This window comes from Trichomycterus rosablanca, chromosome 6 (genome assembly GCF_030014385.1).
Source record: "Trichomycterus rosablanca isolate fTriRos1 chromosome 6, fTriRos1.hap1, whole genome shotgun sequence".
Classification (NCBI taxonomy): domain Eukaryota; kingdom Metazoa; phylum Chordata; class Actinopteri; order Siluriformes; family Trichomycteridae; genus Trichomycterus; species Trichomycterus rosablanca.
The window spans coordinates 38604810-38632129 of record NC_085993.1 but is presented as its reverse complement, the minus strand read 5'-3'; the positions used below and the strand labels follow the sequence as shown (position 1 = coordinate 38632129).

Below are 27320 nucleotides of genomic sequence, written 5' to 3'. Positions count from 1 at the left end.
GCTTGTCTTCAGCAAACTGTTTGCGGGCTTTCTTGTGCGTCAGCTTCCTTCTGGGATGACGACCATGCAGACCGAGTTGATGCAGTGTGCGGCGTATGGTATGAGCACTGACAGGCTGACCTCCCACGTCTTCAACCTCTGCAGCAATGCTGGCAGCACTCATGTGTCTATTTTTTAAAGCCAACCTCTGGATATGACGCCGAACACGTGGACTCAAATTCTTTGGTCGACCCTGGCGAAGCCTGTTCCGAGTGGAACCTGTCCTGGAAAACCGCTGTAAGACCTTGGCCACCATGCTGTAGCTCAGTTTCAGGGTGTTAGCAATCTTCTTATAGCCCAGGCCATCTTTGTGGAGAGCAACAATTCTATTTCTCACATCCTCAGAGAGTTCTTTGCCATGAGGTGCCATGTTGAATATCCAGTGGCCAGTATGAGAGAATTGTACCCAAAACACCAAATTTAACAGCCCTGCTCCCCATTTACACCTGGGACCTTGACACATGACACCAGGGAGGGACAACGACACATTTGGGCACAATTTGGACATGTTCACTGTGGGGTGTACTCACTTATGTTGCCAGCTATTTAGACATTAATGGCTGTGTGTTGAGTTATTTTCAGAAGACAGTAAATCTACACTGCTATACAAGCTGTACACTGACTACTCTAAGTTATATCCAAGTTTCATGTCTATAGTGTTGTCCCATGAACAGATATAATGAAATATTTGCAGAAATGTGAGGGGTGTACTCACTTTTGTGATACACTGTATATATTCTTTTTAACTAGAAGACTAATGTTTGACATGTCAATGAAAATCTTTAATCATTACTTTAATCTATTATGTTCCGAACTTCCAATAGCCAACAATAAATATATATATATATACACATTATAAGCAGAGCTGAGACTGCCAGTGCAATTATCGCACATCAGTTCTAGGGCGACGAGTACAGTTTTGTGCAGAATTCTGTCTCGGAAGCAGAATCGGACTCGCCATGAAGTGTTTGGGAACAACACTGGCACATCAATACCAGCAAAGAGAGAATCCAAAATCTGAATACAAAAAGTACTCAAGCTACATTTTGGAAAAGATGGCTACTTAGTTAAACAGTTACTTAAAGAGTTTTAGGTTCATATTTAAATATATTTGGCCTAAATTAATTTGTATTTAGCTATGAATGCTTTTTGTACTTTGCTCAATTACAGTAGCAGACTGAGCTCTGTGCATGTTGCTTCTGTACGATACGAGGCTGAAAACATTTTGTTTCAAAAATTGGTAGCAAGTAAGCCAATGCAATGCAAGAGATATTTTTATTTGTTTAACATCGGCTCTGAATGCCAGTCTTGTCATTTGTTTGGTTTAACTTCAGCTAATAGTGCTTAAGCTCAAAGTAACCGTGCCATGTTTCTGCCATGTCTGCTGATAGACTGCGTTTGATAAGTCTTGTTGATCTAAAACACGGTGCTGTTTAAAATTATGGGTTGCTCTGGTTTATCTGTATACAATTAACAACTAATGTCAGTTAGTTTGCAGTTAAAAGAATTAACATCTGTACCTTAAAACACCATAAAAAAGAGCACTCAAATGTAAACCTAGGAAAACCAAGTATACATTATGCTGTTTTTTCATGTAAAATATTTCAAGCCGTTAAAATCTTTTTAAAATCTGTTAAAAACTGTTTATGTTTAGTTTCTAGCAAACAAAAAAACCCTAAAATAATCTCTTGCAGTACCACTAAACTAATGCTAAAGGTTGGTCAGATGTTTATGTATTATACAGGAATGTGCAAGAGGCTTAGTGCTTACTCCTTAACTCCACCATTACTGCTGGAATGCTAAACAAAGATATATTTATTTGTAAATAAATGCAGAGCAGTTCTTTTACATTACGGCTGCAAGCGTCTCATTGTTCAGTGTCTGTAAACTTACGAAAGTAAAATTCTCTGATGTTTGTGGTTGGTGTGGTTGGAGTGAATTACCGCTGAAGCATTACTTTGTAAATATACATTTTAATTAAAGCATCTTTCTGGATTTTGTTATATTTGTCTAATTGCATTTTGTAGAAGGTTAAGCACCAATTATTCTGTTTTCACACATTATGGTAGTGGAACACGGCCCTCAGGGGACTGCAAGCAACCATCAAAGGATGTTAAGGTCACACAATCCTACTAAGGTACTTAATTTAAAGAAGTTGAACTTTCACTTGTAGTTAATAGTTAAGTGAGGTCAGTTTTTTAAAAGCTTGAAAGTTAAAACAGAATTGTGCTGTGGTACAAGCTTTACATTTTATATTTGCATACATGTGTTCGTATAGTTGCACGTCATACCTTCAGGTGTTTGAAAATTGGTCCTAAAGAGAAATCAGATATGTGAAGGTCCACAATTTCTTCCATGGTGTGGCCGAGTTGCTTGAATGTCCCCTTTCTATAGAGAGTCCAAATGCTTTGGGTAGAAACTTGAACACAGTCACAGGTGCAGTAATTATTACATAGTACACTGATCAGCCATAACATTAAAACCACCTGTTTCTACACTCACTGTCCATTTTATCAGCTCCACTTACCATATAGAAGCACTTTGTAGTTCTACAATTACTGACTGTAGTCCATCTGTTTCTCTACATACCTTTATACCCTGCTTTCACCCTGTTCTTCAATGGTCAGGACCCCCACACTGACATGGTAGTGGTGTGTTAGTGTGTGTTGTGCTGGTATGAGTGGATCAGACACAGCAGTGCTGCTGGAGTTTTTAAATACTTTGTCCAATCACTGTCCACTCTATTAGACACTCCTACCTAGTTGGTCCACCTTGTAGACGTAAAGTCACAGATTATATATTATAGTTAATTATAGACAGTTAAATTAAACATGAAATGATAACAAAATTACAAGTTTACCAAATAAAACGCCAGAGTCAAACCTGATGCTTGTGAAATTTATTGACAGAAATGATTTTTGACAATCCACAGAATTGTAAAACTGCTACAATACAACATTCATACTTAAGTGAGGGTGAGTAGTAGAATGATTATGTATTCTGCTCTCTTTATTCACTCAAAGTTAATTTAGCAAGAGAACCAATGAAATAATTTGGGTTGGAAAAAAAAACATTCTGCTGCTAATAATAATTGTCATCTTGTGTTTCATTTTCTAGATGACTAGACTCATTTGCTGAATATCAAATTTTTAAAGCAAACCAATTATTTAATAAGAATTTTATACTGTTACTTATAAGAAGATATAATTGTGTTAAATCCAGCATTTTTCTAATCCTATTTGACAACACTTGCTACACCGGGTCTACATGAAGAACAGAACTATGTAAACCAGAGCTCTCCATGCTGGAAGAGAGCCGGGACCAAACTAAACAGCAGTTTTAAACGACACTGAACTGCTTTTGATACTCGAACATATTACTTGATTAAACTCCTAGTAGAAACAAAACTATGCAAACGTGCATAGATAAACAAGATCAGCGTGCAAAGAACTAATGACTTTTCTCCTCCGAGTTAGCTGTAACGGTGCTCCAAGGGGCTTTTAAAGTATATTTTTCCTCAAAGAGCAAACTGAAAGTTCAGAAGGAAACTGAGGGCTCATTAAGGCCAAATGATTCAGCTGTGATGCTGCCTTCATGACAGAAATATCAGGCCTTAATTAATCTTAAAAAACAGCTCTAAAATTCATACCAGCTCCTTAAGTCATGTTTAATAAGTATCTAAGATGAAAGTAAATTGTCCGCAGCCACCCAGCAGGTCAATAAATAAGTCTCTGAGCTGTAAACATGATATGCATCTTTAAATAAATCGGCAGGCATTTTTTGCAACTACAAGATTAAGGCCAGAAGCTCATTTTTCAAATGGAATTGTGCATAACAACAAAGTACATTCACATGTTTATGTTCTCTTCCAATCAGAATGGCACTATAAAATGTTCTAGATGATTTTTCTGTGAAAACCAGAAAAGGACAAAGCACACGCAGGAAAGTCTTCGGTCCGGAGTCTATTCTGAAAACCCGCCAAACAAGTCATTGTGACAGACAAACAACCTGACATACACCAACTAAGCTAAGGATGCTTGGGACCGCTCTCGCTGCACTTTTTTTTTTTTTTTTTTAAGTCTACCATGGTGCCAAGGCTGATACAAGCCATTGTAAGAGCCTGGCCTGGCCTAGATTTAAAAAAATCAGAAGGCCTTTGTGTGTCCCCTGATACTGATGTTGCAGTCTGAGCGGTTCCCACCTACAGCCCATCACTAATCAGTTACATATACATGCTCTTTCTCTAAGAATAAGCAGCAAGTGGCTAACAGACAAACAAAACTGATCAAGGTTAAAGAAAACAACCTTGGCATATTCTAGGGACCGACTCATTGTTGCTAGCATGATCCGCTGTGAGAATGCATGAAATAAACAATTAAAACTATACAGCTTACTCGTAACATTAAACAGGAAATTATCTATGCACTACGTGCATATGAAATTCCATACAGAACGATCCAACTAAAAGCACAAGCAGCAGACAACTAAGCTAAAAACCATAATGGAGCTTTCACTTGGACTCGTGCCATTATCTCGAAGGTGCAGGTGATGTAAACAGCGCTCAAGCTTTCCAAGCTCTGCAAGACAACCTTGACGTTATCCTTTATGCATGTACGTTCAGCTAGATGAGGCTGAAAATCTAATTTGAACCATTAAATGACATCCAAACTGACTAATAGTCATTTTCATCAAAACTAAGCTTACTGAAAACATACTAAAACATCTTCCATAATCAGTCAGAAAATCAAGTTTAGTTCTGCAACTAAAAATATTCTAGTGCACAAACCCATACGTCCTACACACAGCAAGTTGCATCATTTTAATCCAAGACTATCACTGAAACTTACCGTAGTATAAATCAGCAGCCACTAAACTTGATCTGCTGTACACACATCCCATCAGAGACTTTGCTGCCTGTTCAAAGGACATAAAACGTGAAGTACCATCAACTACAACTTTCTGCAAATTCATTCCATGAAATGATTCCTAAAGAAAGTTAGAATGACAAGAAGCAATATTTTAGGTGATACTGAAAGCCGATGCCTCAGTTACAGCTAGCTTGGAGGTTCTTTTTCTTTTACCACACAGTACTTTCTCCAAACCTAGGGCACAACATGATTTTGAGGAAGATTTTAGTTCCAGTTTTCCAGAACAACAATGAACAATGGATTTTCTTTTTTAATGTCAAAGTGGAAAATATGGATCCTAAACAAATTAAAAAAAAAATCTTTAAAAAAAAAAAGGGGGGGGGGGGGGGGGTGAGCAAGTGCTTTTTACAGACGAATTATCAAGAGTGGAAAAAAGTAGTAGCAGCAGAATGTGGGTGGCTTGAATGGACAGTGAACATTTTAACATCCCTGCTTTCTGCTTTCAGTTTTAACACACTAATACAGCTCACTGGCTAATTATAAATTATGTTTCAAAGTGGTCAGCTCGAAAGAGTCGCTACAAACTTATTACTAAAGGGGACAAAATGCTGATTTTTTAGATACATTTTTAGAGCTGCTACAAACTTATTACTAAAGGGAAAAAACAGCTGAAGTTTTTACTCCAGGAGTACAGAAAAGTCAATGAAAGCTCAAATGTTTACTGGTGCATTTCGCAAGCCTGCTAGATTTAGTACCAGTTATTTCTGTCATTTTAATTTGGGTTTACAGTGTTAGTTTTTTACATTTCGATCTCATTTTGATGTTAAAACTTTTATATCAGTTGATACTAATATTATCCAAAAGCTTCACAGAAGCCAAAGCAACTCTGTGCATGCAATTGATGCACATGTGTGATTGCAAAGGCTTTTTAGGGTCCTATACTGGTGTAAATAATGTTGTCAGTCAACATCGGACATGTTCACAGTATAAGAACAACATCTGTGACTTGGACAATTACAAATACTTTACTGAGAAGTGTTAATTCTAATAGCAACCCAACAGGACTGACAGAGATACACTGTAGCCAATTGGGACATCCCAGATTTCAACAAACTGCACTTAGCCAATTGGCTAGTTGGCTAGATAGGAAATCCAACCAGGCTATGAGGAATTTAAAACCTGTTTCATTTCTCCACACCCCACCCTTATATCTATATTTATATCTTCAATACTCTGTCTATTCTGGTTTACACAACCAAATGCAAATTAATAGTATTTTTTTCCCCAAAGCCAAAATGTGGCGGTTATTTTCTGTGTGAACCCTTTAAAGTTCTCATTCAAAAAGAAATACCCTTCAGAGGGATTATAGTATAGTTATGAAAGTGGACCAATGCCTATAATGCACTTTGTGAGCTGTATTAAGTATGATAAAGCAGATCAAACAGAAACTCTGAGCGCAGGACTCGATATGAATCGATATGAATGACTAAGCAGCTTTAAACATGGGGCGCTGGGGAGAAGGAGAAGTTAGCTGCGAGTTTGAATTTATTCCGAAAGGTTCTCTTGCTGGGGCTTTCAGAGGCTACCGATTTAGAGTTGGGAATTTGTGAGGGTTTGATCACTACCGACCCAGCTGCATCACAAGATTCAGCATCACCGACGCTCAAGCTCTCGTCAACTTCACCTGCACCAGATGTGGACGTATCTGCTGTTGCATTCTCTGCATCTAAGACTGGGTAACACTCGTTGGTGGGTGACGGAGCTGCGTGAGGTTGGTTGTGGATAGGATGAGGATCTGCTGCATCTCCTGAGAGCTGGGTTTGTGAGTGCTCCTCCAAGCCAGTGAGGTCTTGGTGCTGGAGCAGAACTGGGTCGGGGTGCAGTTGGGGGGAGGGCAGGCAGGATGGAACCGGGCCACACAGCAGGTCCTCCGGAGAAGTGCCACTCAGATACGGAAGCTCTGCATCCCCCATACTGCAGCCTGGGACAGAAAAAAACAAGACATACATGTTTTACAAGATATACAGTGGGGCCAAAAAGTATTTAGTCAGCCACTGATTGTGCAAGTTCTCCTACTTAGAAAGATGAGAGAGGTCTGTAATTTTCATCATAGGTACACTTCAACTATGAGAGACAAAATGAGAAAAAAAAATCCAGGAAATCACATTTTAGGATTTTTAAAGAAATTATTTGTAAATTATGGTGGAAAATAAGTATTTGGTCAATAACAAAAGTTCAACTCAATACTTTGTAACATAACCTTTGTTGGCAAAGGTCAAACGTTTCCTGTAAGTTTTCACCAGATTTGCACACACTGTAGCTGGTATTTTGGCCCATTCCTCCATGCAGATCTCCTCTAGAGCAGTGATGTTTTGGGGCTGTCGCTGGGCAAAACGGACTTTCAACTCCCTCCACAAATTTTCTATGGGATTGAGGTCTGGAGGCCACTTCAGGACCTTGAAATGCTTTTTACAGAGCCACTTCTTCGTTGCCCGAGCGGTGTGTTTGGGATCATTGTCATGCTGGAAGACCCAGCCACGTTCCATCTTCAATGCTCTCACTGATGGAAGGAGGTTTTGGCTTAAAATCTCACGATACATGGCCCCGTTCATTCTTCCCTTAACACGGATCAGTCGTCCTGTCCCCTTTGCAGAAAAACAGCTCCAAAGCATGATGTTTCCACCCCCATGCTTCACAGTAGGTATGGTGTTCTTGGGATGCAACTCAGCATTCTTCTTCCTCCAAACACGACGAGTTGACTTTTTACCAAAAAGTTCCATTTTGGTTTCATCTGACCACATGATATTCTCCCAATCCTCTTCCGGATCATCCATATGCTCTCTGGCAAACTTCAGACGGGCCTGGACATGTACTGGCTTAAGCAGGGGGACACGCCTGGCACTGCAGGATTTGAGTCCCTCTCGGCGTAGTGTGTTACTGATGGTAGCCTTTGTTACTTTGGTCCCAGCTCTCTGTAGGTCATTCATCAGGTCCCTCCGTGTAGTTCTGGGATTTTTGCTCTCCGTTCTCATGATCATTTTGACCCCACGGGATGAGATCTTGACCCCAAGGGAGATTATCAATGGTCTTGTATGTCTTCCATTTTCTTACAACTGTTCCCACAGTTGATTTATTCACACCAACCTGCTTGCCTATTGTAGATTCACTCTTCCCAGCCTGGTGCAGGTCTACAATTTTCTTCCTGGTGTCCTTCGACAGCTCTTTGGTCTTGGCCATGGTTGAGTTTGGAGTCTGACTGTTTGAGGCTGTGGACAGGTGTCTTTTATACAGATAACGAGGTCAAACAGGTGCCATTAATACAAGTAACGAGTGGAGGACAGAAGAGCTTCTTAAAGAATAAGTTACAGGTCTGTGAGAGCCAGAAATCTTGCTTGTTTGTGGGTGACCAAATACTTATTTTCCACCATAATTTACAAATAAATTCTTTAAAAATCCTACAATGTGATTTCCTGGATTTTTTCCCCCTCATTTTGTCTCTCATAGTTGAAGAGTACCTATGATGAAAATTACAGACCTCTCTCATCTTATTAAGTAGGAGAACTTGCACAATGAGTGGCTGACTAAATACTTTTTGGCCCCACTGTACATGTGGTTAGCAATGGGGCATGTGTGTCATTTCAGACATCCAATAAAAGTGAAGTTGGTGAAAATGAATCCTGTACCTAAGAAAAAAATGAATTTCCCTTTAGAAACAAATCATGTAAAGCAGCCGATTAATTTGACATAATGAGCGTGATTACAGCACCACCTGATAGGATTATGGCTTGTAAGGCCTCTGCAGCAGCTAGATCTATGTTACAATCATAATTCATCCATAATTAATAGCTTTCCAAGTACTTAAAAACAATGTGAATGAGTGAATTTTTGAGTATTATTTATTTTTAACAGCTTTATAGTCCTACAGTCAAATCAATTTCTTGAGTATTATTTATTTACATATTAAACACACTGGGTAAATATCACATTTATTTAAGCTGTTGTGATAATAAACGTTCTACTTTGAGAAGCACAGACTAAAAGTACATATTGTCTTATTTTCAGTTATGAGCATTAAAATGTATTATTAAAGGAAAAAAAGAAAATGCTGCAGTGCATACTATATAAAAGTAGGTCTACATGCCCATTTTGGTTATTCCTAGTAAACCTATAAACAATTTGTTTATTTATTTATTAGGTTAACACTTTGGTTACATTCATGACAGGACAGGTAGTTACTGGTTATACAAGATTCATCAGCTCCAATTTTTAATGTCAAGCACAGTCATGGACAATTTTTATCTCCAATTCACCTGACTGCATGTAGGAGAAAACCAGAGCTACCGAAGGAACCCACGCAGACACGGGGAGAACATGCAAACTCCACAAAGAAAGGACCTGGGCCGGTCCACCTGGGAATCGAACCCAAAACCTTCTTGCAGTAAGGCAATAGTGCTACCCACAGAGCCACCCTATAAACAACTAAAAAGCCTAAATTTTTTTTTTTTTGCAGTCATGTAGAAACGCAGCACTGCACACCTGATGGCATTTAATGTAAAAGTGACACAAAGCTGTGCACACACATCTGAGCACTAGCACTTCATGCAGCCTGTTACCTATCTCTGGTGTTTCCTGACAGACGGACAGACTAAGCATGTCTGTTAAATAACATTTAAAAGTGGTAGAGAAGGTTGACTATGTTTTCTGTTTGAAACACCATTGTAACCATTTACACAACAGAAGTTGAGACTCTTAAAATAGTCTTTATCTTTAGTTGGTCAGCATGTTTTTTATTTATTTATGCATTTTCTCCCATTTTTCTGACGATTTAGCATGCTGGGCATCCATGATTGCACTAGAGGAGGGTACACTGCTGCAGTTTCGAAACGAGGAGTTCAGAATCTTGGTGCTGGTGTGCTAGCAGAATATCCCGCTGCGCCACCTGGGCGCGTCAGCATGTAATCTTGATCTCCTGAAATGCTCACCCAGTTCCCTTACATGTAATTAGTGTAAAACAGCCCTCTCTTGGTTTTGGACTGGTATAATTAGCTGTAACAGTTTACAGCACAGTACGGTTGATCTAACCACAGTGGAAGCAATTAAAAATCAGTAGAATGTTTGGGTTTGTTTTTAAACATTTGGCTTAAACTCGACAGTACACATGTTAGTCATAATGAACTTCTAACATCAACATTCTGGTGGTTTTTTTTAATCGTTGAATTTTTCTTTCATTCTGATAGCAGAATCACAATTGTAAGCCATACTTGCATCCTGAAGATGCTGCATTACTCATGCGTGTTTACCTGAGCTGTGTGTACCAGACTCTTCAGTGCTGGCATGACTCTGGCTCTCTCTGGCCTCCTCTGGCTGAGGGCTTTCTATGCTGGCAGGGCTGCTGCGGGCTGCGGATGCACAATGAATAAATAAGTAAAAAAACAACAAATCGCAGTCGAACACGCAAAGCCTGAAATTTACTGTGGTGCCCTCACCTTTCATATCATTCCTCAGGACGATGATCTTCTTGTGGCCATGGCCTTTAATCCAGACTACCTGTAAATAGAATGTGCACTTAGCAAGCACTTTATTCGGTTTATCCAACTGATATATACAGGGGTTGGACAAAATAACTGAAACACCTGGTTTTAGACCACAATAATTTATTAGTATGGTGTAGGGCCTCCTTTTGCGGCCAATACAGCGTCAATTGGTCTTGGAAATGACATATACAAGTCCTGCACAGTGGTCAGAGGGATTTTAAGCCATTCTTCTTGCAGGATAGTGGCCAGGTCACTACGTGATGCTGGTGGAGGAAAACGTTTCCTGACTCGCTTCTCCAAAACACCCCAAAGTGGCTCAATAATATTTAGATCTGGTGACTGTGCAGGCCATGGGAGATGTTCAACTTCACTTTCATGTTCATCAAACCAATCTTTCACCAGTCTTGCTGTGTGTATTGGTGCATTGTCATCCTGATACACGGCACCGCCATTGGATGCACATGGTCCTCCAGAATGGTTCGGTAGTCCTTGGCAGTGACGCGCCCATCTAGCACAAGTATTGGGCCAAGGAAATGCCATGATATGGCAGCCCAAACCATCACTGATCCACCCCCATGCTTCACTCTGGGCATGCAACAGTCTGGGTGGTACGCTTCTTTGGGGCTTCTCCACACCGTAACTCTCCCGGATGTGGGGAAAACAGTAAAGGTGGACTCATCAGAGAACAATACATGTTTCACATTGTTCACAGCCCAAGATTTGCACTCCTTGCACCATTGAAACCGACGTTTGGCATCGGCACGAGTGACCAAAGGTTTGGCTATAGCAGCCCGGCCGTGTATATTGACCCTGTGGAGCTCCCGACGGACAGTTCTGGTGGAAACAGGAGAGTTGAGGTGCACATTTAATTCTGCCGTGATTTGGGCAGCCGTGGTTTTATGTTTTTTGGATACAATCCGGGTTAGCACCCGAACATCCCTTTCAGACAGCTTCCTCTTGCGTCCACAGTTAATCCTGTAGGATGTGGTTTGTCCTTCTTGGTGGTATGCTGACATTACCCTGGATACCGTGGCTCTTGATACATCACAAAGACTTGCTGTCTTGGTCACAGATGCGCCAGCAAGACGTGCACCAACAATTTGTCCTCTTTTGAACTCTGGTATGTCACCCATAATGTTGTGTGCATTGCAATATTTTGAGCAAAACTGTGCTCTTACCCTGCTAATTGAACCTTCACACTCTGCTCTTACTGGTGCAATGTGCAATTAATGAAGATTGGCCACCAGACTGGTCCAATTTAGCCATGAAACCTCCCACACTAAAATGACAGGTGTTTCAGTTATTTTGTCCAACCCCTGTACATTCATTGATTGTTTTATGAGATACGTACGTGAGATACAGATGAGCTTTGGGAGTTTACAATTACTGACTGGAGCCCATACACCACTATGCATAATCTGTCAACCCCTGGATCCCATATATTAATTAAGAGAGACCCCTAGAGGATCCCCATTGACCATGGTGATGTTTGGATGGTGGCCATTCCCAGCAGTGTAACAACACTAACATGCCCGTTGTTTTGATAGGAGTGCATCAGGTGCAGAAGTGTTAACCCAATTGGCATATTTTAGAGATGTCAGTTAATGATCGTTAACTAGTAATTACTCAATTAATACTGCTCAGGGTCAGCCATTGTAAAGCACCCATGAAGCAGAGAGCATTAAGGGCCTTGCTCAGGGGTCCAACAGTAGCTGAATGGCAGAGCTGGGATTCGAACTCTTAACCTTTCCATTGATAGCTTAAAACTCTACTCACTAGGATACCACTACCCCCCCCATGTAAAATGTTCTAAGCTATGTAAATAGTAGGAAGCCAATGTTGTAAGCTGCAAACACTGATTTTTTTTTTGTAAAACAACGTACAATTTATTCACTTAATGAATAACAAAACAGCTGAAAAACAAACCAAAACATTTGAAGACACAAACCCAATGTTATACGTCTGCAAACAAATGCATTCAAAAGATGGCTCCCACATGATCAGACTTAAATGAAGAGACTTTCAGAATTTTTATTAAAATGCTGACCTGTGGGATAGCAGCAAGAAGCTCGTCCAAAGTGCTGTATCCAAAGTCACACGGCTGAAACTCACGACCCGTGTACTTGCTGAAGGCACCCCGAAACTCCGTCAAGAAGATCTGGTTGTAGTGGTACGTATGCAGAAGTGCTCGAACCTTTCGGGCAAACTGGTACAGACGTGTTAGCCTTACACAATCTTTGGCCCTACCAGCACCTTCCAAATCCTCCTCTTCCATATTCTCAGAGAGCTGGTGGAAAACAAAGGATAATGAAAGGGGAATATTTATTATTAAAATTCACCATTTTCCACCACTATTAGCATGCCTGGGTCAAATGGCTTTAAATAGGATGGCTGAGATCTGAATATTACAAACACACACCTCGACCAGGTATGGCAGACTCTTGAGCAGCTCATTAAGAGAGACAAAGCCGTACTCGCAGGGATTGAGTTGCACCTCGTACGCCAATTCGTACTGCTGCTTCAGCGCCTCTACTCCCAGCCAACTGTGTTCATCCGGAAGGGACATCATTACAGCTAGCAGCTGGGAGGTAAGTGCACGTAGAGATTTTCTGTTGATGAGCTGAACTTCCTTCTCTGTAGCTCCATCTACTACCTAAAAGAACAAGATATAATTGTCATTTCATTTACATGTTTCACCACCATTTTCTTCTGGTCAGGGTTGCGGTGGGCTTGGACAGGATACCCATTTTGACAGGACATTCCCTTTTTCTTTTCTGTTTATTCAGAAAGCGTAAAATGCAAATTCTACAGTCAAATATTTTAATCATGTGAGGAATGCAAATGGAACAGCGAAGAAGTGCTTACCTTGACCACATGGCAGAGCTTGGCGAGAAGGGACGGCAGCGTGTTGGCATCATAATCCTGGAGACGGAGACCATAGCCAAATGTCTTACTGTATTCAGCCATTAGTTGGCTTACTGGCAGGCTGTAGTCTCTCTGGGCACGCAGAAGTTTCACCAACTGAGCTGCTAAAGCTTTCACTCGCTCCACCTCGGTCAGAGCCAGGACCTTCTCCTCCCCACACTCAAGCACCTGGGCAAACAATTACAGAAATAGGATGTCCCTTCTTATATATATACAGTGTATCACAAAAGTGAGTACACCCCTCACATTTCTGCAAATATTTCATTATATCTTTTCATGGGACAACACTATAGACATGAAACTTGGATATAACTTAGAGTAGTCAGAGTACAACTTGTATAGCAGTGTAGATTTACTGTCTTCTGAAAATAACTCAACACACAGCCATTAATGTCTAAATAGCTGGCAACATAAGTGAGTACACCCCACAGTGAACATGTCCAAATTGTGCCCAAATGTGTCGTTGTCCCTCCCTGGTGTCATGTGTCAAGGTCCCAGGTGTAAATGGGGAGCAGGGCTGTTAAATTTTGTGTTTTGGGTACAATTCTCTCATACTGGCCACTGGATATTCAACATGGCACCTCATGGCAAAGAACTCTCTGAGGATGTGAGAAATAGAATTGTTGCTCTCCACAAAGATGGCCTGGGCTATAAGAAGATTGCTAACACCCTGAAACTGAGCTACAGCATGGTGGCCAAGGTCATACAGCAGTTTTCCAGGACAGGTTCCACTCGGAACAGGCTTCGCCAGGGTCGACCAAAGAAGTTGAGTCCACGTGTTCGGCGTCATATCCAGAGGTTGGCTTTAAAAAATAGACACATGAGTGCTGCCAGCATTGCTGCAGAGGTTGAAGACGTGGGAGGTCAGCCTGTCAGTGCTCAGACCATACACCGCACACTGCATCAACTCGGTCTGCATGGTCGTCATCCCAGAAGGAAGCTGACGCACAAGAAAGCCCGCAAACAGTTTGCTGAAGACAAGCAGTCCAAGAACATGGATTACTGGAATGCCCTGTGGTCTGACGAGACCAAGATAAACTTGTTTGGCTCAGATGGTGTCCAGCATGTGTGGCGGCGCCCTGGTACCAAGACAACTGTATCTTGCCTACAGTCAAGCATGGTGGTGGTAGCATCATGGTCTTGGGCTGCATGAGTGTTGCTGGCACTGGGGAGCTGCGGTTCACTGAGGGAAACATGAATTCCAACATGTACTGTGACATTCTGAAACAGAGCATGATCCCCTCCCTTCGAAAACTGGTTTTCCAACAGGATAACGACCCCAAACACAACCTCCAAGATGACAACTGCCTTGCTGAGGAAGCTGAAGGTAAAGGTGATGGACTAAACCCAATTGAGCACCTGTGGCGCATCCTCAAGTGGAAGGTGGAGGAGTTCAAGGTGTCTAACATCCACCAGCTCCGTGATGTCATCATGGAGGAGTGGAAGAGGATTCCAGTAGCAACCTGTGCAGCTCTGGTGAATTCCATGCCCAGGAGGGTTAAGGCAGTGCTGGATAATAATGGTGGTCACACAAAATATTGACACTTTGGGCTTTGGGCACAATTTGGACATGTTCACTGTGGGGTGTACTCACTTATGTTGCCAGCCATCTAGACATTAATGGCTGTGTGTTGAGTTATTTTCAGAAGACAGTAAATCTACACTGCTATACAAGCTGTACACTGACTACTCTAAATTATATCCAAGTTTCATGTCTATAGTGTTGTCCCATGAAAAGATATAATGAAATATTTGCAGAAATGTGAGGGGTGTACTCACTTTTGTGATACACTGTATATATATAAGTCATAGCATGACAGCGGACTGTACCACAATTGTAGACTATTTCTGTCTCCAGTTTCCTTATCTAAAGACTAACCCCACCTCTCTAGACGAGAATTAGTTTTGCTTGACTTGCATTCAGTAAGATCACACATCTCTTAATGAACAGCAATGAGTGTGTTGATTACCCACCTGAAGCACATCTGGAATAGCCTCAAACAGCTCCATAAGCTTGGAGAAACCATAATAGGCAAGTTTACACTGTCGGCCAAAGTGGTGGTGATAAGTAGGGATGAATTTGCTAAAGGCCATACGGAAGTGTGGTTGGTGTCGGAGCAGATCCACCACCTCCTTTCCAAACTGCTTTGTGTGTTCGATCTCCTCTGAGGTTCGCTCTAGAAGACAAGCAATGTGGAAAAGAGTCATTTCTTGTACTGTCTGTAATAGTATAACATAATAGCATAAGTTTGCCAGAATAATGAAATAAAATGTTAATACTGATTTCAAACTGATGCCCCTTTGTATAACGTTGTGGTGAATACTTTTTTATTTAAACCATTAATGCCTTTTAGCTTGCCTATTTGAAGGAGCACTTGTGGTCATGTATCTATTAAATTCTTACCTTTCTTAGGTACAGAAATGAGTGTGTCAGAGTCCTGCTGAGTTACTGTAATGGTAGTGTCAGGAATCTCAGTCAGCAGGTCCATTAGGTCACACATGCCATAGTCCACCACTCGCCAGTCTTTGGAGAAACACCTGTCACCACAGACACACAAACTGCTTCAAACTACTTATTTAAATAGTCAAAAAAGCTATAAGACCTCTTGACAATAAGACAGTGGCCTAAATCAAGGAAGGCTTTGTGATTTTCATAAATGTCTGATCATTAATTAGCTCATGACTAGGTTCTTGGCTAATCATTTCAATTCCCGATTGTGAATCCACTGCTGGTTGCAAAACATACGATTTAATCAATGAGAGCGCTGAATCGCCCCACACACCCTCCGACATGTCTAATCTGCGCTTGCATCTTGTTACCTTGTTACCCACACAGTCATATCACGTACGAAGAGCTATGCTAAGCCATGTGACCTCATCCCCAACTTATGCAAGCCCTCCCTCAAACATGGCCAATTCTGTTTGCTTGAAAGTATCACCAGGTATGACCATGAGTTTTAAACTTGTTAGTTCAAACACTCCAGGGTGGCATGCTAGAGTGTTAGACCACAGTACCACCCAAACACCTAAAATAATTTTTGTTCAATAATAAGAACCTTTCAGAGTGACTGAAATGCAGTAAGTGATGCATCAAATACAGTGTAAGAATGGTTTAAGTGACTGACCAGTGATAAGCCTGCATGAAGTCTCTGATGATGACCTGCTTGCTGGCCTGAAACTTAAGCAGCTTGAGGAGATCTTGAGTGAAGCGCTTTACCTGCGCCCTGTGTGTCAGGGTCAGCAAGCGCTTAGAGCCCAGACCAAGTATCTGCACACATTTAAAATGATTACAGCATTTGTTTTCTGCAGAAAACCAGTAAAACATTAGACTTTGGATACAGTATTACAAAATCCAACCTGCAGGACGTGCGGTACAGCCTCCAAAAGCTCCAGCAGCTTGGAATAGCCGTAATCAGATACTCTACACTGTTTGGCAAAGTGGTGATGGTAGGCAGGAATGAATTTGGTAATGGGCATCAGGCAGAAGGGCTGGCTCTTCATCAGGTCCACAACCTCTCGACTGAACTGGATCAGCTGTGGGTTACCAACTGGGCTCTTGCAGCGCTGCAGCCAAGGGTCTGTCAAATGCATGAACAAAAGAGAAAATGTTAATAACCTGTGTGTGTTTACCATTCGCATGTGTATTGCTTTCATTTTACAGAAGAATAATTTCGGACGCAGTGGCACCCAGGTGGTACATTGGTCTATTACTCTAGCCCACCACCAATGAGATCTGGGTTTGAATCTCAGCCAATCGTGTCTGTGTAGGCACACAACCGGTCAAAGCACTGCTATGTCTAATGGGGTGGGGGATGACTGAAGCCTTGTAATGGGGCACCTAGTGGTTAAAGTAGTGGACCAGTAATCAGAAGGTTGCCGGTTCAAGCCCCACCACTGCCAGGTTGCTGCTGTTGGGCCTTTGAGCAAGCTCCCTAACCCCCAATTGCTTAGACTGTATACAGTCCAAGTACTGTATGCCAAAAATGTAATGAATTGTCATTTCCTGCATCCCAGAACTAACCCTGACCAGGGTAAAGCGATTGATAAAAATAAAAAAAGATTGGAAATGGCTTCTTTGGGTTTGACAACTCCACACTGTTGGATGACCTTTGAAAAATGTGTAAATTGTGTGCAATCCCCAAATGTGTTTCTTTAAACAAAGTCATTTTCAAAAGTTACAGTATCCAATTAAAAATAGTTTAGAAAAAAAAAATCTAATTCCCACATTGTTTCTGTCTCAGCTGAGTGTTTTTTTCTTAAGGTTACAGTTGTTCCAATTAACAGTAGCGGTTAAAAACAAGAGACGTTTGAAGTGAGGACGGGCAAACAGGTTTTCTTTTCTAATGAAGTGTTCACCCGTTCTCAAGGTTGCTTTGGAGAAACAGCATGTGGTCCACCCACGCTTGGCTGAGCCCTGCCATCTGCTCTGAGAGGAAAATCCTACCACACACCCATACATTTTATTCAATACAGAATGAATAAAGCATCAGTCACTCTGCTAACAATAAAGCAGACGATTCCACCCAAGGGGTCATGTATCATCATCAATGCTGAAGTAAATGTCACAGCATGACATTCATTTCTAAGTGGTAAATAAAACAGCAGATTATTTCAAAGGGCACAGAGGCCCAAGTTAATGTTCTGACTCAATTGTAATGTAATAAAACTCAAAAGGCTGAATCTTTCCCATCTTTTACATTCACTCGTACCTGCATTGGGTGGCGGAGGTTTGTTGTGGATCCATTTGATGACCTTAAAGCCATTCTGTGCAGTCACTATGGTGATACCAGGTATACAAGTGATGAGATGTTCCAGTGGTACACTTCCCTCAAACTTCCCTTCTTCAGCTACTGTTAGTGGACTGAACTCTGATGCGTAGCATTCCGTGAAACTGTTCATGGACAGAAATTAAAGATGTTAATGTTCATATAGTTTGTTCTGGTAATTTGCCAGTGAGCAAATCTGGGTAAAAGCCAATAGTGAACTATAGAGAGGCTAATAGTAAGCCTCATGGTTTGGCAATTTAGTTTCAAATTTTAAACCATACAAGACAAATGGGATGGCACAGTGGTTAAACTGCCCTTCATTTGGTGGGCTATCGGCTGGCTTGGCATCTACACAGACATAACTGGCTATATCTGGAGGATGGCAAAAGCCCCACAATGAGATGGTGCCCTGTCCAGGGTATTCCTGCCTTGCACCCAGTGTTTCCCTATGAAACAGGATCTGGTGACAAGTTAGTTAGTTAGTTAGTTAGTTAGTTAATGGTGATTGAACGCCATTGTTGTATCTGGTGTATGTATGTGACCTGTTCTCATTTATTTTCGAAGTAGGTTGTCTTTCTACTACTTATAATGGGGTTGGCCATGTTGGCCAAGTCTAAATGTAAAAAGCGGTTAATGAAAACAAAACGAAATTACTGCAAAGGTAACTTTTTCCATTCAAAAAAAAGCCCAGCACCACTGAGATCTGATGTGAATCTCAGCTGTGCCATCAACCTCCCACACACAGGGATGAGTGGATGTGACAGGAGGAAAAAAAATGTACAAATTGATTGCTGCAGAACAATGGTGGGCTCTGCTGTCTCGTCAAACACCTGTAGTAGCAATGGATGATCTGGGATAATTATTGTGAGCAGCTCTCTCCTAGATTCAACTGTGGGAATTTGAATTCTGTTTGCTTAGTGGTTAAGGTACTAGACTACTAATAAGAAGGTTGCTTGATCAATTCTCACTACTGCTTAGTTGCCACCATTGAGCCCCTAAACAAGGCCCTTAATTCTTAATTGCTTGCATGGTATTGGGTCATAACTGTAAGTGGCTTTGTATACTGGGCTAAATGGTAACATTCTCATCTAATACTACTAAAGCATTGACAAGGTTCTTCAACTTTTAAAGAAATGCTAACAAGTACAAAGATGAGCAGTAAAACTCATGATTACTTCAACAATGCACCAACATGTGTTACCTGAGCAAGGGGACGGTTCCTTCATGAGACTGCAGCAGACTGTGCACATGGGCAGCCAAAGCCTTTAAAGACACCACCACAAATGGGATCTTGTATGTATCAGGGTCGTACTCCGATTCACTGTATATACACAAATAAAAATTCCTCAGATGTCGTACATTTGAATCAAGTACATACAGTGGATATAAAAAGTCGACACATTTGTTCAAATGCCAGTTTTTGTGACCATGATAAACCTTCAGATTGATTCTGACATTTAATGTGACCTATAACATGAACAATTTAACTAAAAACCTAAAATCAAAATAGTTTAAAGGGGGGAAAACATGGTTGCATGAGTGTACCCATCAACTTACAATTGGGGATGTGGCTGTATTCAGAATAAACCAATCACATTCAAACTCATGTTTACTTGATGGCAGGTACTGACTACTATTTAAGTTTGATAAGTTTGGTGAAGAGGAGCTCACATAGCCCTGACCTCAACCCCACTAAAACAGTTTTTACAATGTATGATAAAAGATTTGGGCAAAGAATCTGCATCCCAACTTTAGATATTATTCAAAACGGTATTTTTTTTAAGAGCCGTTCATGTTTCTGGTCCTACCTGAAGTCATGCTGTGTGTAGTGCCGTTTGCAGACAGGCTCATGATACTCAAGCTCCTCAAACACCACAGGGCTGCCGCTAGTGGAGGAGCCATGGTGGGACTCAGAGGAGCTTAATGGACTGTGTCGAACTAAGCTGCTGGAGAGGAGACACACCAACCTGCTGCTGCCTTGCTCACGCACTGCGACTACCTCTGGCAACCTGTACAGATCACTTACCACCAGCTTCCGACCAAACCTGCACAAAAACCAAAAAAAGATTATGTGAGATATGACAACACCGAAGCAATTCATAAATGAAGGATGTATAATAATTCTTATAATTGAGCTAAAAGTTATATTGGAAAAGACGTTTAATATAAACATAATGTAGATTATTCTAGACAAAACAAGAAGTGAGTTCATTAGAAGGACAGTGTTGGTTGGATGTCTTGGAGACAAAGTTAGGAAGGTGAATATTAGATGCTTTGGGCATGTGCAGAGGGATGAGAGTTCTACTGGGTAAAAAGTGCAGAGGACAGAGCTGGCTGCTCCCATTAGAGGTCACCACAGTGGATCATTCATCTCCATTATGTGTAGTCCTGAACATCCTCCTCCGTCACGCCAACCACCTGCATGTCGTCCCTCACCGCATACATAAACCTCCTCTTTAGCCTTCCTCTCCTACTTCTGCCTGGTGGCTGCATTCTCAGCACACTTCTCCCAATAGAACTCTTATTCCTCCTCTGCACATGCCCAAATCATTTTAATCATCCAACCAGCACTGACCATCTAATAAACTGGTTCCTAATCTTGTCAATCCTCGTCAATACCAACAAGAATCTCATCATCCTTATTTCAGTCACCTTCAACCACTTTTGCTGTCTTTTTGAATACCGTACATATAAACTGCATGGTGTGTGGTGCAAAAAATTACTCACTTTCTCTCATAGATTTCAGTAAATTTGATGAGTGGAAGACAGTTAGCTGGAGAATCCTGCAGAATACTGATGAGCTCAGAACTGTGCAGAAGAAAAACAGACAAAACATCAGCACCATCCTGTGGCTCGAATAAAAAGTGAAGCACGATGTCAAGATGTAGACTTATATTTAACAAACATACAATATCAAGTACCGTGAGCCTAATTAAGTACAGAAAGCCAACTAATTATGCATGTGAGTAACTGTGAAGTTCCAGAAGTTGTGTTAGCTACAGATATCACCATCCATTTTTTAAGAGTATAAGTACCTTAGGCAGGTGAGGGATTTGTTACTGGAACCAGTGATAAGGGAAACATGAATGCGTTTGCTGCCAATCTTGTAGCGGTGAAGAACGCTAACGGCTCCTATAGCCTGCTGCAGAGAGCCCATCTGTACTTTAGCTTTGAGCTGGTAATCAGTGTGAGGACTAAGCTCAACACTCTTCACCTAAAAGAAAAACAGGAAATGCATAAAGGTACATCATGTACAAACATATACAATGCAAAAACATACCAGCACAGATACTGTGACAATCTTGATGATGTCCAGCTTAGAGAGAGGCATGTTTACCACTGTGTTACATTACTTTTCCTATTAATTTACTTTATACTTTTTTGGGAACTGAGGATACTATTTGTTGAAGTTTTGTAGGAAGAATTTTTGCATATCGTTGCTTGATACAAGACTTCAGCTGCTTAACAGTTTGTGGTTGGCTGTCTGATTCCTCTCTTCATAAAGCACCATACACGTTATAACAATGTGCAGATCCGGATTGTAGACAGGCCAGTTAAGCACATTCACTCTTTGTATACCAAGGCCTTCTTTTATAGCACAAGATGAATGAGGCCTTGATGGTAGCATACAGTCATGTGAAAAAGTTAGGAAACCCCATGAAAACATTTGTCTTTTTGAACATATTTAAACATAGGAACATTTGAGCTTCATTTTAACAGTACTGATGGAGCTTATATAACTAAACAAATAAAATCTAAAAAGTTAGGACACCCTATGCCCTAATAGCTGGTATTTCCCCCTTTGGCTGAAATAACCTCAATTAGACGTTTCTTTTAACCATCTACCAGTCTCTGACATCAACTGTCCATATGTTTAAATATGTTAAAAAAGACAAAGGTTCTCATGAGGTGTCCTAACTTTTCCCCATGACAGTATGTCTTTCTAAGATTAAAATATAAAATTCTCAAGGACTGTGCTAGCAAACATGAAACTTTGGTTCTATTAGATTATTCAGCTTCAAATTAAATTCTGAGATATCCTGTAAAAATGATTAGTTCTTTAGTAACATTATTAAAGAAGTTGTTGGTTCTCTCACCCTTCCGTGTTTGGCAAAGGTGTCGAGCAGGATCTGTTGAAGCTCTTTGCGAGACATCCTGTAGTCAAGGTTGGCTACCTGGATGTCTGCACCATCTGAGAAGGGCTCTGGCTGGGCATCAAGACAGGGGCTTCGAGAGGGTACCCTTATTGGGGATGAGCGGTGGGACAGACATGGTGATGCACTTCTGGAAATATGCACAGCAGAACGGTTAAGTCTCATCACAAAAGTAAGAAGAAAATCATCTAGGGTCATTTTGACACTCACCTTGAGGACCAGGATCCCTGGGAGAACATCAGAGGGCTGAAGGAGGTGTGGAGGCTGAGTTTGCTAAAGGCTGATGGAGTGCTCACCTGGAACTGCTCCACTGGGGTGTTACTGCGCAGGCTACACGAATCTCTTCTAAACACATACATACAAAGATTGTTATTATTAACTAAAACATAGCAAACTTACTGAACAAAAACAAATGTAAATATTTACTTATAGCCATATTTTTATGAAGGACAATATTAAATAGAATAGAATAGAATAGAATAGAATGCCTTTATTGTCATTGCACAACGAAATTTTTGAGCATCTCCTTGATGGTACATGTATGTAGACACAGACATACAGTGTATCACAAAAGTGAGTACACCCCTCACATTTCTGCAAATATTTTATTATATCTTTTCATGGGACAACACTATAGAAATAAAACTTGGATATAACTTAGAGTAGTCAGTGTACAACTTGTATAGCAGTGTAGATTTACTATCTTCTGAAAATAACTCAACACACAGCCATTAATGTCTAAATGGCTGGCAACATAAGTGAGTACACCCCACAGTGAACATGTCCAAATTGTGCCCAAAGTGTCAATATTTTGTGTGACCACCATTATTATCCAGCACTGCCTTAACCCTCCTGGGCATGGAATTCACCAGAGCTGCACAGGTTGCTACTGGAATCCTCTTCCACTCCTCCATGATGACATCACGGAGCTGGTGGATGTTAGACACCTTGAACTCCTCCACCTTCCACTTGAGGATGCGCCACAGGTGCTCAATTGGGTTTAGTCCATCACCTTTACCTTCAGCTTCCTCAGCAAGGCAGTTGTCATCTTGGAGGTTGTGTTTGGGGTCGTTATCCTGTTGGAAAACTGCCATGAGGCCCAGTTTTCGAAGGGAGGGGATCATGCTCTGTTTCAGAATGTCACAGTACATGTTGGAATTCATGTTTCCCTCAATGAACTGCAGCTCCCCAGTGCCAGCAACACTCATGCAGCCCAAGACCATGATGCTACCACCACCATGCTTGACTGTAGGCAAGATACAGTTGTCTTGGTACTTCTCACCAGGGCGCCGCCACACATGCTGGACACCATCTGAGCCAAACAAGTTTATCTTGGTCTCGTCAGACCACAGGGCATTCCAGTAATCCATGTTCTTGGACTGCTTGTCTTCAGCAAACTGTTTGCGGGCTTTCTTGTGCGTCAGCTTCCTTCTGGGATGACGACCATGCAGACAGAGTTGATGCAGTGTGCGGTGTATGGTCTGAGCACTGACAGGCTGACCTCCCACGTCTTCAACCTCTGCAGCAATGCTGGCAGCACTCATGTGTCTATTTTTTAAAGCCAACCTCTGGATATGACGCCGAACACGTGGACTCAACTTCTTTGGTCGACCCTGGCGAAGCCTGTTCCGAGTGGAACCTGTCCTGGAAAACCGCTGTATGACCTTGGCCACCATGCTGTAGCTCAGTTTCAGGGTGTTAGCAATCTTCTTATAGCCCAGGCCATCTTTGTGGAGAGCAACAATTCTATTTCTCACATCCTCAGAGAGTTCTTTGCCATGAGGTGCCATGTTGAATATCCAGTGGCCAGTATGAGAGAATTGTACCCAAAACACCAAATTTAACAGCCCTGCTCCCCATTTACACCTGGGACCTTGACACATGACACCAGGGAGGGACAACGACACATTTGGGCACAATTTGGACATGTTCACTGTGGGGTGTACTCACTTATGTTGCCAGCTATTTAGACATTAATGGCTGTGTGTTGAGTTATTTTCAGAAGACAGTAAATCTACACTGCTATACAAGTTGTACACTGACTACTCTAAGTTATATCCAAGTTTCATGTCTATAGTGTTGTCCCATGAAAAGATATAATGAAATATTTGCAGAATTGTGAGGGGTGTACTCACTTTTGTGATACACTGTATATACACATGTATTTACAAATAAACATATACACATCTAGATACAAAAATAAACGTGTGGTTTTAAGAACTTTACAGGAGAAAAAAAAAAAAAAAAGAAGAAGAAGAAGGTTATTGCACAGTCCCTATAAATTGCACATTATTTCCTAGGATGTGAAGTTTGATAGTTTAGTGTTTTTATGGCGGAGGAGTAAAAGCTTTTCAGGAGTCTGGAAGTATGGGCCAGTAAAAGCCAAAGTTTAGGACTGTTACATGCAGGTCTATTTATATAATAAAAAAAAAAAAAAAAAAAAAAAAAAAAAAAAAAAAAAAAAAAAAAAAAAAAAAGGTTTTAGCAGATTTGTGTTCTTTGACTGTTGTTTTCCTAAACTTGAGAAATGAAATGTTCACTATAGAAGCACTTCTGTAAGTCGCTCTGGATAAGAGCGTCTGCTAAATGCTGAAAATGTAAATGTCTATTAAGGTTTTATTTTACCTTAAAAACCTATACAGTCAGTCCATGCATGTGTGCATGCATGTGTTCAAGTAGGTGTGGGTCTGTCCTGTTTTATTAGCATCCTTCTAAACTAGTCTCTAAAATGAACTCTGTGTTATAGATCCAAAAAGAGATAAGCATGTAAATAAAGTTATATAAATCAAGTTATTTTTATTTAATGGTGTAGCCAAAGTTGGGAATTGATGTATAAAAACAACACTTTACAAAATTTGTAACTGTATTGTTTACTGCATAATTAACTATAATAACCCTGCTTTTAATAATGTTATATGACCACCATTTCCAGAAATGTTGGAATATTGTTTTGAACGTTTATTCAACTGACAAAAGTACATACAAATGCTGTTTTTTATTGACAAATTTGGTGATGTGAGAAAACTGTCAAATAAAAAATAAAAAAACATTTCTTAAGGTATGTTAGCAAATAATTTAAGCCTCGCCTTCACTACCATATATAATATTGTAAAAAGTTTCAGGGAACAAGGAGAAATCTCAAGAACAGTAGTTTCCAGCCTTGTCCCCCACAGACTGAGATGGCACTACATTAGAAACAGTCATGCTACTACATGGGCTCAGGAATCCCTTGGAAAATCATGGCCACTTAAAACAGTCAACTACTGCATCAACAAGACGAAGCCACACATTTATTTTAGGCAAAAACACTACTGAGTTTTCTGAATCCAAGCTCATCTCAGATGTACCAAAACACAATAGAAACATCTGATGTGGTCAGATGAGTTTATGTAGCTTGTTTTTATGAAAAACGTATGTGGAGTTCTCTGTGTCAATGGCATTCAGACTGGTAACAAATGATAGGTGCAAAAAAATGTATGAAGGTACCATTGGCACAAAGGCATACACTGGAATCTCAGAAAGACATATGCTGCTTTTAAGCAAGCCTATGGTTATTTTAGCAAGACCATGCCAGTCCTCATTCCTGTGCTTAAATGGCCTGCCTGCAGTACAGATTTGTCTCATATTAAAAAATGGATGGTGCGTCATGAAGAAAAGAATCAGACAACAACCATAGACTGTTGAGCAGCTACATTCAAGCAAGAATGGGCAAAACTACAAGTAGTTACTCAGTTCCCAAACAAAAAAAGTGTAATTAATAGGAAAGATAATATAACTGTGGTAAACATGCATCTTATTCCACCTTTTAGAGTGTGTTCAAGGGATTAAATGCTGAATTTGTTTGTATTTACAGAATGAAAAGATTAAGAAGAATTTCTTTCTTTAGTTTGCATTCTATGCCACTTACTTTCACTGTCTGAACCTACAACAAAAGGAAAGGTAAATAAATACTACGTGAAAACAGTACCTGCGACTCTGGTGCAAAAACTCTGCAGGAAAGCCTGGTTTTACTGGCTGCAGCTGAGAGGTGAGGCCATTACTCTGAGGAGAAGTGGATGCAGCACGGCCTTTCTCCAGCAGGAAACCTGCCCTGGGCCTAGAATCCACACCACTTATTTCCTAGATTAAGCAGTTAAATATGTAAAATTACTCAAGTCATCAATAACAATAAAGGGAGTACAGAATTAAGTTGCCAGGTGTTAGTGCTGTTGCAAGAAGTTCAAACTCCAAAACTTTTAGTAAACAGGTTTTTGTTGCAATTGAACAAGCAACACTAGGGAGGATTCCCTCCAGAAAGGGCATAAAGGCAGCAGACAATTTAACTGGAGCTAGAATTTCTTACAACAATGATAGTATGCTCTCTAAAATACACTATATGGACAAATGTATTGGGACACCCTTTTTATTTATTTAATTTTTTTATTAATTGCTAACAGGTATAGTCAATTACATAAAGGATATGATAAAGGATTATATCAAGGATAAAGTATATGCTTCCAACATTGCAGCATATAAACTTTATATACCCTATTTGATCACCTATATTTTAATACCATTTGGTATTAAAATGGTGCTCATGGTCAGGTGTCCGAACAGTTTTTGACCATATAGCGTATATGAAAAATAGGATTCTTTTTGAATTTAGAACAAGAAAAATAAAGTTTGAGGAGAAAATACCAACAAAAACTCATGCAAATCTACTGTCTATTAGAAATAATTCAAGCAGGCAGCAACCATGTAGCAGCAGTAGCAGGAAGAAAACAATCCTTTGGGAGCTGCAGGCACACATGCAGGCAGGACTGGCTAAAAATCAAGCAGGGTTAGCATACATTAAACCCTGGCACACATTTTCCACATTCTCTAATGTCCAACACTGACAGCTGGTAGGCTCACTGTTGGCACTTAGCTTTAGTTCAATGTAGTGCAAAAGTCAATAAGGCTTTTAGTAATCAATAATATTTAATAATAATAATGCATTTAAATGCGTTTATTTTACGCTTCTAACGTCTATTGATTGGTCATTTCTTTTAAATC

At 40.6% G+C, this 27320-nt stretch overlaps 1 protein-coding gene across 2 annotated transcripts in view; it reads right to left on the bottom strand.

Annotated features, from left to right (window-relative positions):
* Nucleotides 1–5245: 5245 nt before the first annotated feature.
* Nucleotides 5246–27320, bottom strand: part of LOC134317106 (meiosis regulator and mRNA stability factor 1) — a 35442-nt gene continuing 13367 nt past the window's right edge. For both annotated transcript variants that reach the window (XM_062997809.1, XM_062997810.1), the window contains 18 exons: nt 26254–26405; nt 22497–22631; nt 22230–22416; nt 21168–21346; nt 20860–20940; nt 19941–20177; nt 19334–19453; nt 18076–18257; nt 16724–16944; nt 16492–16634; nt 15771–15904; nt 15341–15543; nt 13307–13534; nt 12861–13094; nt 12489–12728; nt 10394–10454; nt 10208–10306; nt 5246–6888 (listed from right to left, as the gene is read on the bottom strand). In XM_062997809.1, coding sequence (XP_062853879.1) covers nt 6404–6888; nt 10208–10306; nt 10394–10454; nt 12489–12728; nt 12861–13094; nt 13307–13534; nt 15341–15543; nt 15771–15904; nt 16492–16634; nt 16724–16944; nt 18076–18257; nt 19334–19453; nt 19941–20177; nt 20860–20940; nt 21168–21346; nt 22230–22416; nt 22497–22631; nt 26254–26405 — 3321 coding nt within the window. In that variant the 3' untranslated portion in view covers nt 5246–6403. The remainder of the gene's footprint in view (nt 6889–10207; nt 10307–10393; nt 10455–12488; nt 12729–12860; nt 13095–13306; nt 13535–15340; nt 15544–15770; nt 15905–16491; nt 16635–16723; nt 16945–18075; nt 18258–19333; nt 19454–19940; nt 20178–20859; nt 20941–21167; nt 21347–22229; nt 22417–22496; nt 22632–26253; nt 26406–27320) is intronic.